The sequence below is a fragment of the Sebastes fasciatus genome, chromosome 22 (assembly GCF_043250625.1).
Source record: "Sebastes fasciatus isolate fSebFas1 chromosome 22, fSebFas1.pri, whole genome shotgun sequence".
In the NCBI taxonomy this organism is placed as follows: Eukaryota; Metazoa; Chordata; class Actinopteri; order Perciformes; family Sebastidae; genus Sebastes; species Sebastes fasciatus.
The window spans coordinates 12,090,618-12,107,511 of NC_133816.1; the positions used below are offsets into that span (position 1 = coordinate 12,090,618).

At 43.0% G+C, this 16,894-nt stretch overlaps 1 protein-coding gene and 1 long non-coding RNA gene across 3 annotated transcripts in view; one reads left to right on the forward strand and one right to left on the reverse strand.

The window, feature by feature from the left end:
• The window catches only part of nat8l (N-acetyltransferase 8-like), a 24,724-nt gene continuing 7,830 nt past the window's right edge, over positions 1–16,894 (reverse strand). For both annotated transcript variants that reach the window (XM_074624307.1, XM_074624305.1), the window contains 2 exons: positions 1,334–7,570; positions 1–1,302 (listed from right to left, as the gene is read on the reverse strand). In XM_074624307.1, the coding sequence (XP_074480408.1) occupies positions 7,203–7,570 (368 nt within the window). In that variant the 3' untranslated portion in view covers positions 1–1,302; positions 1,334–7,202. The remainder of the gene's footprint in view (positions 1,303–1,333; positions 7,571–16,894) is intronic.
• LOC141761085 (uncharacterized) overlaps positions 4,881–16,894 on the forward strand; it is a 26,840-nt gene continuing 14,826 nt past the window's right edge. The window contains exons 1-2 of the long non-coding RNA XR_012592523.1: positions 4,881–4,993; positions 16,024–16,191. This is a non-coding gene — a long non-coding RNA (uncharacterized LOC141761085). The remainder of the gene's footprint in view (positions 4,994–16,023; positions 16,192–16,894) is intronic.

The following is a 16,894-nucleotide window of genomic DNA, read 5'->3' on the forward strand; positions in this document are numbered from 1 at the left end:
AAAGCTTAATGCATCATCATTTTTAATTGATACAATATATGTACATCCACGTTTCAACCGTCGTCATAATGCATGAAATCCCATCTTTACATCTATACAGTGTTCCAGGTGTTTGTCAGTATAAAAGAAAGGGTTAATAATCACAATAATAATCCCGGTGTGGTAATACAGCTGGCTTCCAAAGGAATGGCAGAAAGGGAACTGAAAGCTAATAGACCCCGAATAAAAACCAGGTTGTCACTGCAGTCTCACTGAGGTCGGGCAGACCGGTCTCCCTGGGAATCACTGAATCTGCTAAATCACCACACCATGCCTGACCTTATTACTGTACATGAGCATCTTGTCCCACACAATACCTGTCTATAACTCTCTTCCTGTAACCTCTCTAACCCAGTGGGCCTCTGTCACTATTTTCTCACTTCTCTACTTTACATGCCTCAGGGCCCCTTTTCCCAAATTCCTCACCATAGCTTCTCCTAACCCCAGGTTTCCCTCCCTTCCCATCTCTTCCATCTATTTATCTATCTATCTATCTATCTATCTATCCCTCCTTCCATTCCTCCATCATGGCCGGCTGGTTGACCTGCCTGCCTCCCCACAGTGTGGCTGCATATCAATCCCCTGCTGTGCTTTGTGCGGGTCGGTTTCCTGGCAACAGACAACAGCCATGACACGGCTCCAGGGCAGAGAGAGAGCCCTCTTGCATTAAAGCAGCTCGCTGTAGCTTAGATAGCTCAGTCCAGAAGCCACTGATATTCATGGCCATGGCTGCTGTGTGCTATGAGCTAACAGAGCTGCTGCTGTTGCAGTGTTTTAGGCTCTCTCTTGAGAGTTCAAGCAGACAGGCAGGACAAGGAAAGGCTGTGTCTGAACCCATCAGTGTGGGACAGAGAGGCTAAGATGGCGTGCTCTGTAGCCCCCTGAAAGTGGCAGCCGTTAGTCAGTGTGGGATTGTTATGAGACGATACAGATGAAGACACCTGCACTACTGTAGAATCTCTTTATTAGTGCTGTAAATATCTTTTAAAATATAGTTTTTTTAAATATTTTAAATCCACAGTGTCTGTTACAAAAGGAGTAAAAATGACCCCCAGATGCTATTTACAGTAAAATACAACTTTACAGTAACTAACCTGCAGATTCAAAGAAAGACTTTGAATCCCACTTGTGAGATTGAGAGTTGCGATTCTAGCAGCTGCAGCATGTTTGTTTAATTTCAATTAGCACTGACAGGAGTGGCGGTAGTGACGTTGCAGTGCATGTCTCCGTGGTAACCGGAAGTCTTTTGTGGTTAAATAAAAGCTCCGTTAAGAGACTTAATTGCAGATTGCACTTTCAGAGTACGCCACCTTTTTTCCTGTCTGCTTGAACTGCTCATTCTTCAGCGTCCCCCTCTTGTCATTTTCCCCCATTTCCTATTGACATCTGTACAAATATGCAGAGGTACACCTGTGTACTTCAACTTCGAGTTTTAAAAAAACACATCTTTGACACCTCTTTGTAAAGAAAAATACAAAAAACAGAAACATTTTTACAATCAAACACCCCTTTTCAGGCTTCGATGTAATGAGTGGTAATGTTGCAATGCCAATACTGTGTACGCTACAGTACAAGGGATATAACATCAATGCAGCATTTCATGTTTTTTAATAAAATCATTGTTGATAGTATGTCATTATTTTGTGGTTTTCTGTTTGTATTTATTGCTTGATTAGATGGCACGTGGGCAGGATTTTTTTTTTTTTCCCAAATAATACCAAGTACAGGATTGTGTTGAACAAAATATAGCCACATAAGGAATAAAAATGCAGCAATTACTGTCACCTTTGGCAAATTTCCACCTCAAAAATTAGCCACGGGTCGTAATACCAATTATAGTATCATGTCTTGTACATATGCTTATGATACATACAGGAGAAAGAGAAACTTTATCCATATTCTTCATAGGAAATGTAAAAAATCAAAACTATCTGTAACTGTAATAGCAAAACAAGACACAGTTGTGCTACAAGTGCTTATGTGTTCTTGGCACCTGTGGCCTCAGTCCAGAGTGAGTCCTTCTGTATTTGCCACAGCGGAGCAAAATCCTCGCCAGAGGTAGAGAGAGAGAGAGGGAGTCCATGCTGCGGAGCTCTGTTGCTGCAGACCTCCATCCCGCCGCCCCACCACTCGCCCCCCATTTAACTGCCAATGTGGCACATTCCTCCCTCATCCCTCGCCCTCCTCGTTAGGTGGAACATTCCAGGCGACAGCCATCTTCTGAGACAAAAAATGAACTCCGTCAGGGATTGGTTAAAACCAGCAAAGATGACAGTAAATAATACATTAACAATAGATACGGCTATTTACAATCACACAAAATGTCTAACATCTAATGAAGTGGTTTAGTCATTTAATGAAAGAACCAATAGCTGCTTTTTCCCCCCGTTCTTCTCATTCATAAAGTAAAAAAAAAAAGCAACCAGGAAAGATTTTAAAATATTTCTAAGACCTTTAAATGTTGGCAGTTTACATTCATGCCTGTGAGTGTTCGCCCCCCCGAGGCTGTCGAGCATGGACACACACCACCAGAGTAACACAACACACCCACAGGATCTGTACATTTGTGCAGTTTTGAATTCTTCACCAGTAGATAAACTGAATGAAGTATTGATCGTGACAAATACCGATATTTTAAACGGCCCGGATTTTAAAAACTGCCGAAGTTGAAGCTTGTGCCTCTGTGTCTGCCGTCAGAGAGAGAGCATCAGATGATCATTTTTGGGTTCTAAAGCACTCGAAACTAAAAGAGCCTTCTCCAGCAGGAGCGGCCTTTTTATGCAGCATACCTTCTCAAACCTCAACCAATAGGACAGCACGCTCGCACGCAAACAAATCACAGAAAAACCAAATAAAAAAAGTGTTTTTTTGGATTGTACATCAGCAGAACATTTCAGAGGAATGGTTTGTAACTAAACGTACACTCTGGTAGAAGTTGCATACAGTTTTAATTACTACATTCTAACATTAAGTATGAGGTGCCAGCTTTAAACGGGAGGTGAGACTTCACATGGCATAGCATTCACATGAAGTAGAAAACAGACATTGCTCAGACTTGAAATATATGCATTATAGTCAGTGCACTTCAGCTTTACAATTCAAATTCACCCCTTAACTACCTTAAGCCATGCAGTCCACAAGAACTCCAGCGTTTGATTCCAGTGCATAAGGCCTTGGCAAAGGCGTTTTTGAATGATATTACCTTTGTTCAGAATATGTACCAGTATGGATAATTTCTCCCAAAAATATACATTTGGGAGAATTTTAAGTATTTTAAATTTCATCAGGCAAAAAACTGAGATTGGCAGCAGCAGAAATGGCTCAGAATTGACAGACTTCACATTCGTCCACAAGATCCAGACCACAGTTTGTTTTCCTCTCTCACTCTCAACCTCTAGACCTCAACCAAGTCTTATAAAGAACGGGTTGAGTCATACTGTACAGTGAGCACCTAAGCACACTGGCATGAATAACTGACATACGTTATTAGACACTTCAATTGTGTTTCTGTGAGGAAATCTAAAGCCTCGGCATCACTGACACCTACAATTCACAACTGCGATATCAGATTACTTGGATGGTTTACCGTCTGCTCTATAGTCCGATTCTCTCGTGTTCGTACTTTAGTTTGACTGTTTGTATCATGTTACCTATTTCCTGCTTAGCTTAGTAAGTACTGTATGAAAGCCAGTGGTAGCTCCAGAAACATCACAAAATACAGCCTGCTCCTCTTTTTGACTCTCCTGCAAACAACCGAGTTCAAAGCAGATGCATCAAGGTGGTGTGAGGCATCCTCCACGAGTTGGGCCCTTTGAAAACATCTGATGCGTTTTTGAAAACAATACCGTTTGATGCCTTCAGTGCGCTTGTTGTGCCTTGCTTTTTTTTTACTTTGTAGAATTTCATAGGGAAATCTTCCGGTTGGCTCTAATTAAAAGACAAAGAACGTGTCGGTAGCTAAACCTCCTCTAGACGTGGCTTGAACACATGGCTTAAACAAAAGAAGGGAAGGGGTAGAAGCCTTCGTAACCACGGGACTGGACATACATAAGCATCTCAACGGCTAAAGCAGCTAAGGTCAACTTTTGTCCATTGTGGGGATTATGTACGTACATCCCTAGTTATTAATATATCGTGGAAATCCAAGCAAACAAAAACAACATATGTTTAGGCATTTAGCTGACACAGGTGGAGGTTCAGTGTTGCGTTTGAGGACACTTTTGACAGACAAACCATCAAACTATCCCGCTGCCTGTGTTTTCCTTTATCTGCATATGACAAACTTGGCAAAGGACTTGTGGTGGATGACAGATTTTTCACTTTGAGAATACATGTTTATCTCTTGCATCATTCGCCCAATGCCCATTGATGATCTTAGTCCACCCTTTAACCACAAGCTGGTTTAATAGAAGAAGTGCTATGATGCTTTCACTGTCACTCCCACTGTGATCAAGGAAGGAAACTTTTTTTTGTCCTCCAGCCAGTGACGGATAAATCTGAATATCAATATTCGCAAGGTTTTTAAAATGGGATATAACTATTATCTCCTAAAGATTTATGAACACTGGCTCGTGGCTGGTATTAATTTCACTCCTGGATAATTAAGATCATTTAAAATAAAATATAAAAAAAGTACAAGTCTATGGTTCAACTGTATGCCATGTGCTACTAGATTCTCCCTAAAGGTTTTTGCATTCAAAGACACATTTCATGCAAATGATACAATTTTCAACACACATTTCTTTTTATATGTCCATTTAAAAAAGAAGCTTATTTTCTTTTAATATATATATATATATATATATTGTATATAAATTAGTTTTTTTTCTACACTTTCCCAGGGCAGGCACCGTACACACACCGGGTACAGAGGCATGCCACACTTGCATTGCTTTTTGCATTCTACAGTTGGTTGGCTGGCAGGCGTGACGTCATCCAGACAGTGCTGCGGCTGGTGAGCGTATCTGCACACACACATTTTCCTCTCTCACTTCCTGTGTCTTCTGCATCACACTCATACAACCACACATCACCCTTTGCAGTTTGGCACCAGTAGAGCGCCGCGCTGCCTAGATGACGTCAGAGTAGGGGTGGGGGGCGGGGTCTAGGGTTGGTCCAACAAGCTTCAAATGGAATAATAAAAGCAGTGCAGCAAGGCTCTGTGGCGCATGCAGAGATGGGCGGGGGAATGGACGTGGCCTGGGACGGGGGAAGGTCAAAGGTCGGTGGAGGGTTCAGATGGAAGGTGTGGGGTCTAGCCCAGGGTTGCAGACAGATTCATGAATGGGAGGAAGGGAGAGTTTTGGGGGGGGGGGAAGGGTGGCAAGTCAAGGAGAGTCATTGCTAACTTCATGACGATTACATTTGTATTCAATTTTTTTCTTTCTTTTTTTTCATCTTATGTGATTTTTTTGTTGTATTTTGCTTTATATGTTACTTTTTACAAATGGTATGACGACATAACTTAGGCTCATAGTTGTGGATCTACTGCTGGTTGTACGGTCAGAGGATGGAGATGGAGATGGAGAGAGGCGTTATGGGAGAAACTTTTGTTCGCTACATGAGTTTTCAACCGTATACACAATATAAATATATGGGGAAGGGTGGATACTAGTGTCAATATATTAGTTTGAATAATTTTTCGCTGCTTGTGCTCAGTTATGTACTGTAGGTTTGCAAGTATTGCTAGTAGTCACGTCTTACCCAAGTTGTTCCCCAATAACCTGGATTAAGTATGTGGAGTGCAGTCTGCAGCTACTCTGTTATTGTCGTAGTTTTGACGGTAAAATTTAGCATATTACAATGTGGTAATATGTGTTTAAAGTTATAAAATAACTAATTATCAGTCAAATACTATTCAAAATGTTAGATTTCTTCAATCAGTAAACAAAGTAGAAAGTAGTTGTTTACTTAGATAACACTTGACTCATAGCAAGCACGGTGCGCGTCTGTTCGCGCAAAATAAACTTCATCATTCGCTGTTGAGGCGTGTTGTAATGTCTGACCATAGCCTCATCAAACACGCGGTCACATATGCTCAACAGTCACACACACACAAGCTCCGACATGCAGCTATATTGTATCGTCAGCGAGAAAGTTCCACCCTCCTGTCACCTCAACCAATCAGAGGCCCCTCTCTCCGCAGCTCCGGTGAGGAAAAGCGGTGATTAATAAAACAATAGAAAGGAAACCAATCAGATAATCAGTGAGGAGAATGAAAAAGAAGAGGAGGAGTGAGGAAGATGCACTGCGTTGATTCATGTCCATCCAGGACGCAGGATACACAGTGCATATTCCGGACACCATCCTGTCATCCTTCTCCCTCACTGCGGGGGTCAGTAACACACTCTCGCTGTGCTTCAATATGGTGTCTTGAGAGACGGGCTAAAAGCCAAATGACTTGGGTTTGTGTGTGCGTGACCACGCTCTGTCCACAACGCACACACAACATGTAACATTGAAGTATTGAAGTGCTTTTGTAAAAGAGAGTGTGTACCACAAGCTTCCCCCCACCACTTTTTCCTGTGTGTTTTGCTCTCGAGGAAGCTGCCCCTCCCAACCCATCTATGCTCTGTCCACCCCCCCCGTGACTCTCCTGCGTCTACATACGTCTGTTGAGTTTTGCTGTGGGGAAATTAGGATAATGTGGGAGGGAAGGGAGGGCTTGAGGTAATGGGGGAGGGGTAAAGAGGGCATTGTGGAGTAGTAATGAAGGGGAGTATTGATCGGAGTCACATGATCTTTAAACCAAAGGGGCAGGGGAGGGTGCCTAGTTGGGGTGCCAGTTAGATGTCTTCTATAAAAGCCTCTTTTTTTTTCTCCCACAATGAAAAAGGGAGGGGTAAAGGTACAAAAAATAGCTTAATAAAATAGAGGAAAAAGAAACAAACTCTTATTTAAAATGTAAAAAGTATAATACAAAAACAACAGCAACAAAAGCATAATAGTAATGAAAACGTTAGTGACTTTAAAGATGAAATAGTAGAAGTGTTAAGTAGTACTCAAAGTTATCTCTAATGACACAAAATAAATAAAAGCTGTCAGAGGAGAGGATGCGGTCGGGGCTCTCGGGTGAAGGAGGGTTGTTCTCTCTCTCTCTCTCTCTGTCCCTCTCTGTCTCCATCTCCCCCTCTCCATCTCTCTCTCCCTCTCCCTGTCACTTCTCACTCCTCACGGAGCTGCAGGCGGTAGCGGCTGTAGCGGATCTGGAAGAAGAGCTTCTCAAGCGGCGAGCGGCTCATCCCGGGGAGCCTGTAGTCCTCGCTCTGGCCCGTTCGGCGGAAGCCAAGCGACTCGTACAGCTTGTGGGCGGCCAACTTGACAGCCGTCGTGCCGAGGACCACGGCGGCGTAGTTGTTGCGCACGGCGAACTCCAGAACGCGGCGACCCAATGCTTTTGCGATGCCTTTGCCGCGGTAACGAGAGTCCACCGACATGCGCCGCAGCTCCACCGTGTAGTCATCCTCGCGGCATTGTGCCGCCACGATCCCCACCACGCGTCCGTCGAGCACTGCCACCCAGAAACAGGAGCCTGGCAGAAACAAGAGACAATAAGTTTGATTAAATTAGGTTGGTTTGTATGATGTATGAGCAGAATACTGCAAAGGCTGGAGTTAAAAATATAAAGTCATTGTTCAAATATGAAGCTGGAGCCATTTAGGGGAAAGGGGAAACAGCTAGCTTGGCTCTGTAACAAAATCGGACCTACCTCCACCTCTAAAACTCACTAATTAACACATTTACATCTATGTATTATTTAATCTGCTCAAAAAAGTTGTGGTTTAATTGTGGTTTAACTGACATGTCTATGTTTATTTGTGCAGCACGAAAAGGCGCAAGGCATTTAGCATGCCGTATGAACACCTTTCTTGCTTTTGGCGTGTCATTTGTACGCCATGTAGTCTGTACCGACTGCAATGTAAACACATCCACGTAAATATGCTCAATCAGAGCTAGTGACAGCATAAAAAGCGAGAAAGGCTGCTTAAGAAGGGCGGGAGGGGAGGCGGATGGCTCCAACAAACACAGGACTTTCAACCACGAGATCGCTGTTCGTGACCGGTGTTTTGATTGTTTCGTTTTGTTTGTTGTGTGTTTTTTAGTGACGTGTTTTACGTACTTATGTTACGTTTGTTTCCGTACGTATTTTACTTAGTTTACTTACTTATTTTAAGCCCAATCATGACGTTTTTTTCCTAAACCTTAAGTGAGTGGTTTTGTTGCCTAAACCTAACTGCAGGCGTTGTTGTAGGATTGCTGCGTGGCGTACAAATCACACACGAAAAAGCGACGTACAAATGACAACAAAAGCCTCAAATGTGTCCTCATGACACGCGGAATGTCCTTGTTTTGTCGTGCTATTTATACGTCATCCCTTTGAGGTTGATTTGTGAGCTTTAGAGGTGCTTGTAGATAGATTCTGGACAGAGCCAGGCTAGCAGTTTCCCCCTGATTCCAGTATTTATGCTGAGCTAAGCTATCCTGCTGCTAGTGGTAGCTACATATATACCATATAAAGCAGTATCAATCTTCTCATCTAACTTTCAGCAACAAAGTGATTAGGCCTATTTCCCAAAATGTCAAACTATTCCTTTAATATATAAAAGTAAAGAGCAGGTGGTTAAGTAGTTTTCATCACTGTGCTGTTTTAGTCTAGTTGAGATCAATGAAAAAGATGTTTTGTGTAGAGACCCTCACACTCCAGTATACTGTGAAGCTTGTGACCATATTTCAAATCTCTGTCGGAAATGTTGAATCCAAACGTTCGCTACGCCCTTACATAATGGAATCAGTCTGGTCTTATTTAACTAAATATGCATCATGATGGATGGATGAAAGGAACGACAGCGGTTGAATGACCAGAAACTCCAAAAAATCCAAATGAACGTCCTGCGTTTCCATTAGCAGCATGTTGTAATGGCTTAAATGTTCCAAGAGGAGATAGACTAGAGGAAGAAGAATGGATGCAGGGAGTAGATGAATTAGGAGGCCAGAGACCAGTGTCTGACTGGTGCTTAATGGCATTAGCCACTTGGTGAGACGCTGCTGATTAAAAGGCATGACAGGGCGGTCACTTAGGGCTCACAGTGTAGTGGAGCAGAGACGCTGATCTCACAGGACAGAGACAGACAAGTGTTGGCGGATTTAGATAAAGAAATTTGGCATTTTCCAACATAGTGTTGTAGGAGTTGAAACCCCGTATTGTGATGTAAAAGCTGCACAGACAGGAAAAAACATTATTTTTTACAGCAGCTCAGAGTTGATATATCAGACACTCACTGGTGACAGACAGATAGAAAAGACTCACACACATACAGACAGACAGACAAGGTTAGACCAATGCAGATATGAATGTCAGCAGACAATGCTCCTCCACCAGAGTACCGCTGAGAGCTTGAATTTCACCCCCGTTTTAATATCAATCTATATCCGTGCTGCAGTTTCTGAGCTGTTCACTTTGACACACAGTGATTATGCTTGTGAATTATTTTTTCTTTTGGCCTTTAAATACCACACCAACATGTTTCCTTTGAATCTTAATCAGGCACTTTATAAAACCAACATCGCTCTTAGGGGCATTGCGCTCGCTTCATTACTTTTACCGATCATAATCTTTCAAGGAAAACGACCCTCTCAACCTCCTGATTTTTATTACATAACCATGTTCAAACCGCCTCTCCGTCAATGTCAGCAGTATTTACGGCACGTGTTGGCAGCGGTTACATGGTTTTGTGATAAAATACCATCTGTTTGTCATAAAGTAAATCTCCGTGACTGGCAGCGGCTGACCTGCGGACAGTAAAAAATCTGTGTCCGTCTGTCAGTGAGCTCTGGATCCTAATTCTCTCTCTCTCTCTCTTTCCTTTCCTTTACACATAAACTCCTTTATTTTTGCTGAATTTCCCACGCTTACACACACACACACACACATGACACCCTCAAACAGGCCGTGACTTTTAACATGACGCTTCTGCTGGAGTCCCGTGTGTCAGGAGGGATTTGATGCCCCTGCAGGCCCGTGTTAAGCTGATCCGGAGGCTTCCTTTACTGAATCAAACAACTGTCATATGTAGGCTGCCGCGTACAACAGGAAAACCCGAGTCCTCCCCACCCCTATAGCTAGACGGGGGTAAGGCATCACTTCGGAGACTGTCTGCAACCAGTGTTTCACTAATCTCACAGGGGAGTTGAGATTTAGAATTACATGCAGGACGATTCACAGCTCCTTGAAGTGCTGAATAACCAAAAACCCTCTCATAAGAGCATCCTGTTACCCCAGTTGAGACTTTATAGATTCACCCTGTCTGGCCAGTGTCAGGTATGGAGACACTGGTGCTGGGAAGACTGATCCAAAATGTTCACTGTCTCCAAAGAAATGTAGGTCAGATGACTGTGCAGTTTACTGATATTACATCTCTGGATCATAAAAGTCAATCAATCAGTCATTTCTTGCTGCCATTTGGGGTGTGCTCATGTGGAGCGTTGACGGATGACTGTTTGAGTCTGTATTTACAAAGTGGTGTCTCGCGGCCCCTCACTAATACTACGGAATGATGTTTCATTACAGGCAGATGCTAAAGCTGCAGCGTCAACTCCTGTGGCACTCTGTCGGCATTATTATGATCGTGCATGCATGTGTGTGTGTGTGCGTAGGAGGGGTGGAGGGGGGGGAATACACTTCCATAAAGCCCTCCTGACCATCTGTCTGAACTGAGCCTGTGCCAGGAATGAGGACAGCACAGGAAAGCACGCACACCAGCCACCCCGCTGCCTGTCAGACTGTGTGTATTACTTAACACTTGTGGTTAAAAAAAACACTTGGATCGCACGGGACGATGAACTACACCAAAATATTACAACTCCTCTCGCCCCCTCCTCCCCCCTCTGACTCTGCTGCTCTTGTGAAAGCTCAGCAGGGTATATTGACCTCTGACACCACTGCTCAAGGAGCATCACATCTGCTGCATCGGACGCTTCTATTAAACTACTAAAGTGCATGGATTCAGCGAGCTGTCAGTATTTCTGCTGGGAACTGCACTTCCTGGAGATAGGAAGATAGAGACAGAGACTGTTATATGAGATGCTCTATAATAAGGGATGCTTTGAGGCATACTGGGTCGCCATTTGGAATCCTTATACTGATTTGGAAAATGTGAGAAAAAGAAAAGGAGTGCCATTCTTCCTGTTTTCCCTCAACAAACATTGTAAAGCCTCTCTTGGGCAAGGTACTTAACTCCTAACGGCCTCAGTGACGCCGTGTGTGTGATATGAACTGGAATATGAAATGGATTAATTAAAGCTTTTTAGCCGTGCTCGCAGCACGGCTCTGGGGATGGCAATGTTAGTCGGTCGGTCCACCGATTAGTTCCAGACCAATTATATGATGGATTGCATTCACGGTCCCCAGAGGACGCATCCTAATGACTTTGATGACTTTTCCTCCAACGACACCAGCAGGTTGAAATTAGTGTATTGGAGTGAAATGTCTCAACAACTATTGTATGGATCGCCTCCTCTCAGGAGCAATTCTAATAACCTTCCATATAGAGTCATCATCAGTTCAAAATTTCAACTTGTACAACACTTTGGTTCATGACTAGCGCTGCGAAATATGAGGAAGATATATACGATAACGTTTAATATTGTGATAAGGACATTACTCGCGATACATAAACAGATATTAAACTCATTAAAAACATGAAAGGAAATTATTTCCAACATTCTTTTCTACACAAACAACAAATTGAACATTGAACACAAAATGCACCGATTAAAAAAAAGAATATCTACAATTTAAAGTGCAGTTTTCTACTGATACTTTCTTTCAACTATCTCAAAAAATCCCTGAGTGTGATACCGCAGTCTTTCACGATGTGTTTATCGTGCAAGTTATTGCGATGATGATAAAAAAACGATATATTGTGCAGCAGAACTAATGACATTCCTATCAGCCTCAGTTGTTTTGGTTTGGTTTTGGAGCAGTTGATGTCTCTGAATCAAGCCTATCTCACTCTTTTATATCTTATATACTCTTCCTACGAGTCATGAGGCAGAAGCTGCTCAGTCCTCCATGTCACCACAAGATTGATTGGAGAGAGGGAATGAATAAGACACTGTTTTCCAAACCATTTTCCTGTTGTGCTTTTGAGCAAGTCACTAAGCCCCCTGTTGCTCCAACACAGCAGCTCATTGCTTAAGAGCAGAGCCTGATATAGTATTAATGTACAGTGCGCCGCTCATGTTTTGATGTGTGTAATTGACGCTGGAAAGTCGTATGAATGAGCTTACTCACTCAGAAAAAAAAAGGAGTTAGAAGGAGATAGGAAAGAGGGACAATGAAGAAGAAGAAGAAGAAGTCATTCATCTGTCCTGTCTGAAAGAAAGAGTGAGTGAGCGGAGGAGGAGGAGGGAGGCGAGGCTTCTGTGTTAACAGTAATAGCGATGAGCCTGAAAGGATCCATTATTGCTGCTAGGGCATCCTAACACGACGGGGGGAGGGAGGACAGAGAAAATCTACCATTATTTCAGAGGGGGAGGGGACCTGAAGAACACAGATGATCTCAAGACGAGAGATAAATCAAGGCAGAGAGTGAAGGCGAGGGAAGAGCTCTGGAAATCACGCAAAAATCTGATTACTAAAATCCAATTTCTTTAACTTTAAGGTTATTAATATGCCTCCGTGCATGTGTGTGGGCGTGTTAAATACCGGCTGATGCGGCGATATGAACGCTGCAGAAAAGCCGAAAAATCACACACACACAGGAATAGCTTTTATGGTGTCTAATAAGATTATTCTCTTTTCCTTCAGAGAGATAATTCATTCGATAAGCGTTCAGTCTAGACGCCGCCTCACTGTGCTGCCGTTCGCTCTGTGGGTTTAAGCCCTGACGAAAGCTCATAAGTGGCTTGACTCTCTCCTCTGTGTGTCTATTCCCTTTTGTGTTCTAATAATTAAACAGTGAATTTATGGTCATTTTTATGTTATTTTTATATGTCAGTGTCAGTGTTGCAGGGCACATTAAGCGCCGGTGATTTATGTTTCAGTAGTGGCTCTGTGAGTCGAAACTGTTGCATCACTGCATGATTAATCTGACCCTGCCAGGCTTTAAATGGCGAGGAGGCATCGCTGCTGCTAGTGCTGATATTTCCACCTAGTATACAGGTAGTGCAATATCAGACTACGTTAAAGCATCAGGAGAGACTTCAGAGACCAGGTCCAAAGCACACTGGAGCACACGGATTTAAGGCAATCGAACGTCGAAACGTTAGTCTTCTGATAAAGTTGATTGCCTTAAATCTGTGTGCTTTGGACCTGGTCTCTGGAGTCTCTCCTGTTACAAGATTGCCCTATTCTGTGAGCACCGGACAGGCCTGCTATTCCTTGTGAAAAAGGTTGAAGCGTGTTTAACCTCCTTTCTTCACTCTTATGTTAAAGCATCATTTTCAAACCTAACCACATTTTCTGTTTCTTGTGTTCGCTAAAGAGATGTATGTTGTGCTTTGTTGGGGCTGGCTTTCAAATGGAATCAATGGACAGCCAAAAAATCGCCAAAAGCAGCATATACTTTGTCATATATATGTTTCTTTTATAATATATCCATGACCCGAAAGCCTCGAGTGATCATTTTGGACTGCTTTAACTTGCATGTAGACACTAGGGGTGGGAATCACCAGCGGCCCCTCGATATGATCTTACTGCGATTTCAAACATTTTGCGATATACTGAGTATTATGATAAGATAAATTGTGATTTATTACCTTTTTTTCAACTGAAAATGAGTGCAGTTTGTCAACATCTGTTTTATCTAATAAGTTGTTACAAGGTTAATTGTTTATATAATAAAAGATTAATATTTAACACATGAATCAATACAATATTGCCACGCATAATATCGCGATACTATGCTGTATCGATTTTTTCCCCCATCCCTAGTAGACACACGGCTGCAGCCAAGTAGTAAAGAATGAACAAGGATGCTGCTACTGCAAGAGAAAGGCATGAACTCAGTTTATTGTTGATGTTCTTTTTATCGTTATCTTCTTATTCTAATGTACGACCTTTCCCTTTAAAGGAGAAATGCTTAAGATGTTTTTGAAAGGGATTTTTGTTCCCTGGTAATACACAACACAAGCACCTTGCCCTTCCATACAAACACACACACACACACCCTCCTCCTCAGGTCAGAGTGCATTCTGGGAGTATGGATTAGCCTGTCATGCGTAACCTAGGCGTCAGCAGTTTCTCCCTCCGTCACGGACAAATGAGGGTGAGAGCGGAGGTGACCGTCACTTTCAAGATGTGTACACAAACACGCAACGGTGCAGTTCCAGAAAATGAATAATTGATGTGTATTAAAGCCTGGATTTACAGTAGAAGAAGCCAACAGCTTAGCCTTTAAGCTAGATCCAATGTGCAAAGAGGGGAGCCATGCATTGACCTGTGTGCTGTCACACTTACAGCGTGCACCCTTCCCTGTTGCACTTCCATTAGCACAGAGGAACTCATTATCTGGCCCTTCACTGCCTTCCTGTCCATCAACGCATGTTTCTATGCAAGCATGCAGATGCATGCTCACATTTTACACACATGCTACACTTTACTATGTGCATGCCATCGTTCACATGGCTGCTACAGCCCGAGCCCCTCTGTTCCCCTCTTCAGGCCATCAGACTGGGCTTCACACCAACATGTCACTCCAACCTATTGCATCCAGACCTACTTCTACTGCTCCTGTGTACATCAACATCAAGCTGGTTTGGCTCAAACTGCAGGAATCACTTTTAATCTATAGAGCGCACAACTTATTGACTCTAAAAATGGCTTATCTGTCGCGATCTAAGCGTTTCTGATTGGTCACCAGAGAGTCAAGATTGTGAGAAAATGCACAATGCTGCAATTAACAAAGCTGCCGTTGACACGTCATATACTCTTCCCAATGAGTGTCTTTGTTCGGTATTGATTTAAGCAGAATGTGAAACAAAGGCCGAGGGGTAGTGAGACTACGATGCATTATTAATGATTCCTCAAAACGCTGAATAGACGAGAGATACACGTGTTCATGCATTTGCAGCGTACGGCTGAAGTAATGAACTGGTGAGTTCTCCAGTTTCTCGGTACGTGCAGGCTGGGAACAGCGGAGTCGGCCGGTGACGTACAGGACAACGTTGTGACAGGCTGGAAAGTTAATAGAGTGGTGGTAATCTAGAGTTATGTAAATCAACCATCACGGAATTAATGATTCTGCTTAGATGTATTGTCACGTTGGAGCTCCATGGTTAATGGAATAGTTTGACATTTTGGGAAATACAGTGTGGCAGGATTTCGCCTGTCCGTGCATATCCAAATTTTCCTAACTACGCGGAGAAATGGGCGGAGAAAATGGAGAACTTTGAGGAGTTTTGTCATTTTGCCGCAAGGAGAAACCTGCACAAGTATAAAAGATCCAAACGTTTCCTCGTCACGATTCCTCATCAGCTCATATCTGAGCAACCGTCCTTGCAGAAAGTGTATAAAGCTAAGCTACGCTAACCATCTGCTGGCTGTAGCTGCATGTTTACTGTACAGACGTGAGGTTGCTATCGATCTTTGCTCCGCCAGAAAAATTATATTTCCCAAAAATGGCCAACAATTCCTCTAATGTTGTCCTTCTACTCGGGCTGCAACTTATTGTCAATGTTGTTGATTATTTAATGATTAATTGTTTAACCAACCAACAGTCCAAAACCCAAAGATATTCATTAAACAATGATATAAAACTGAGAAAAGCAGTAAATCCTCACATTTTAAAAGCTTGAAACGACAAATATTCAGATTTTTTTATTTTATTTTCAATTGACCAATTGTTTCAGCACTTCAATCTAGTTTTTGGGGAATGTCTTTGTTTGTGAATGTGTACAATAATGTCTGTTAATTGTGCTTACAGCGTAAAAAAAAATAAGAATAATAAATTAAACTTTTCTGTATTTTTTTTTTTTTTTTTACAGTTTTTGAAAGAGCCTGAAGGCTGTTTCCTTGGCTGGAAGGAAGCATCACTTCCTCTGTGCCAGGATGATGGATAACCCAGTTGGCCACTGCAGCATCTCCTCTGCACCTTCAGCGAGGATGAGAAATAGAGAGGAAGAGACAGAGGAGGAGGAGGAGGAGCGACACAGGTGGGAGAGAAAAAAGAAAATGCTGCGGCTCAAACCGCAACAGGAGGGAGGGATTGGAGAGGAAAAGGATAGAAAAGACGGATGCTTTATTAATCTGGAGGAGTCAGAAATATACCCAGGAGATCCCTTTGTCTGTGTGCTAACCAGCAAACTGTTTATTTCTCTTTCTTCCTCACACACACACCAAATACATCATACAGTTGAGGAGCACACACCCCTCCCCCAGATGCCCCTGTTTTCTATCTAGCACTCTTTCCCTCCCTTCACACATTTTCCCTCTCTCTCTCTCTCTCTCTCTCTATCTCTCTCTCTCAGTCTGTCTGCTTCTCTCTGTCGTTCAGAGCTAAAATAAGCACAGCAGGTACCGGCGGAGGAAGCTGCCCACTCCCCTGGAACACACACACACACACACACACACACAGATAGAGCAACACTGAGACTGACCGGCAGGTTTTATAATGTCGCCTGCGTTGATGAGAACCTGCAGTGGTCATGACGCCTCATTAAACAGCCAGTATAACTGAGTGGGTATCACTTCCAGCCAGGGAGGATTTGGCTCAGCGTCTAGTGTCGCCCTCATTATATTACATTCACTTTTTAGGCACTAAGCTGCTTCAGAGTGACCTATAGTGATTGAGCAAGTAAAGCGTGCGAGGGAGGGAGGTATGTTGTCCGCCTACCGCTTGAACACGAGGGGAAACCT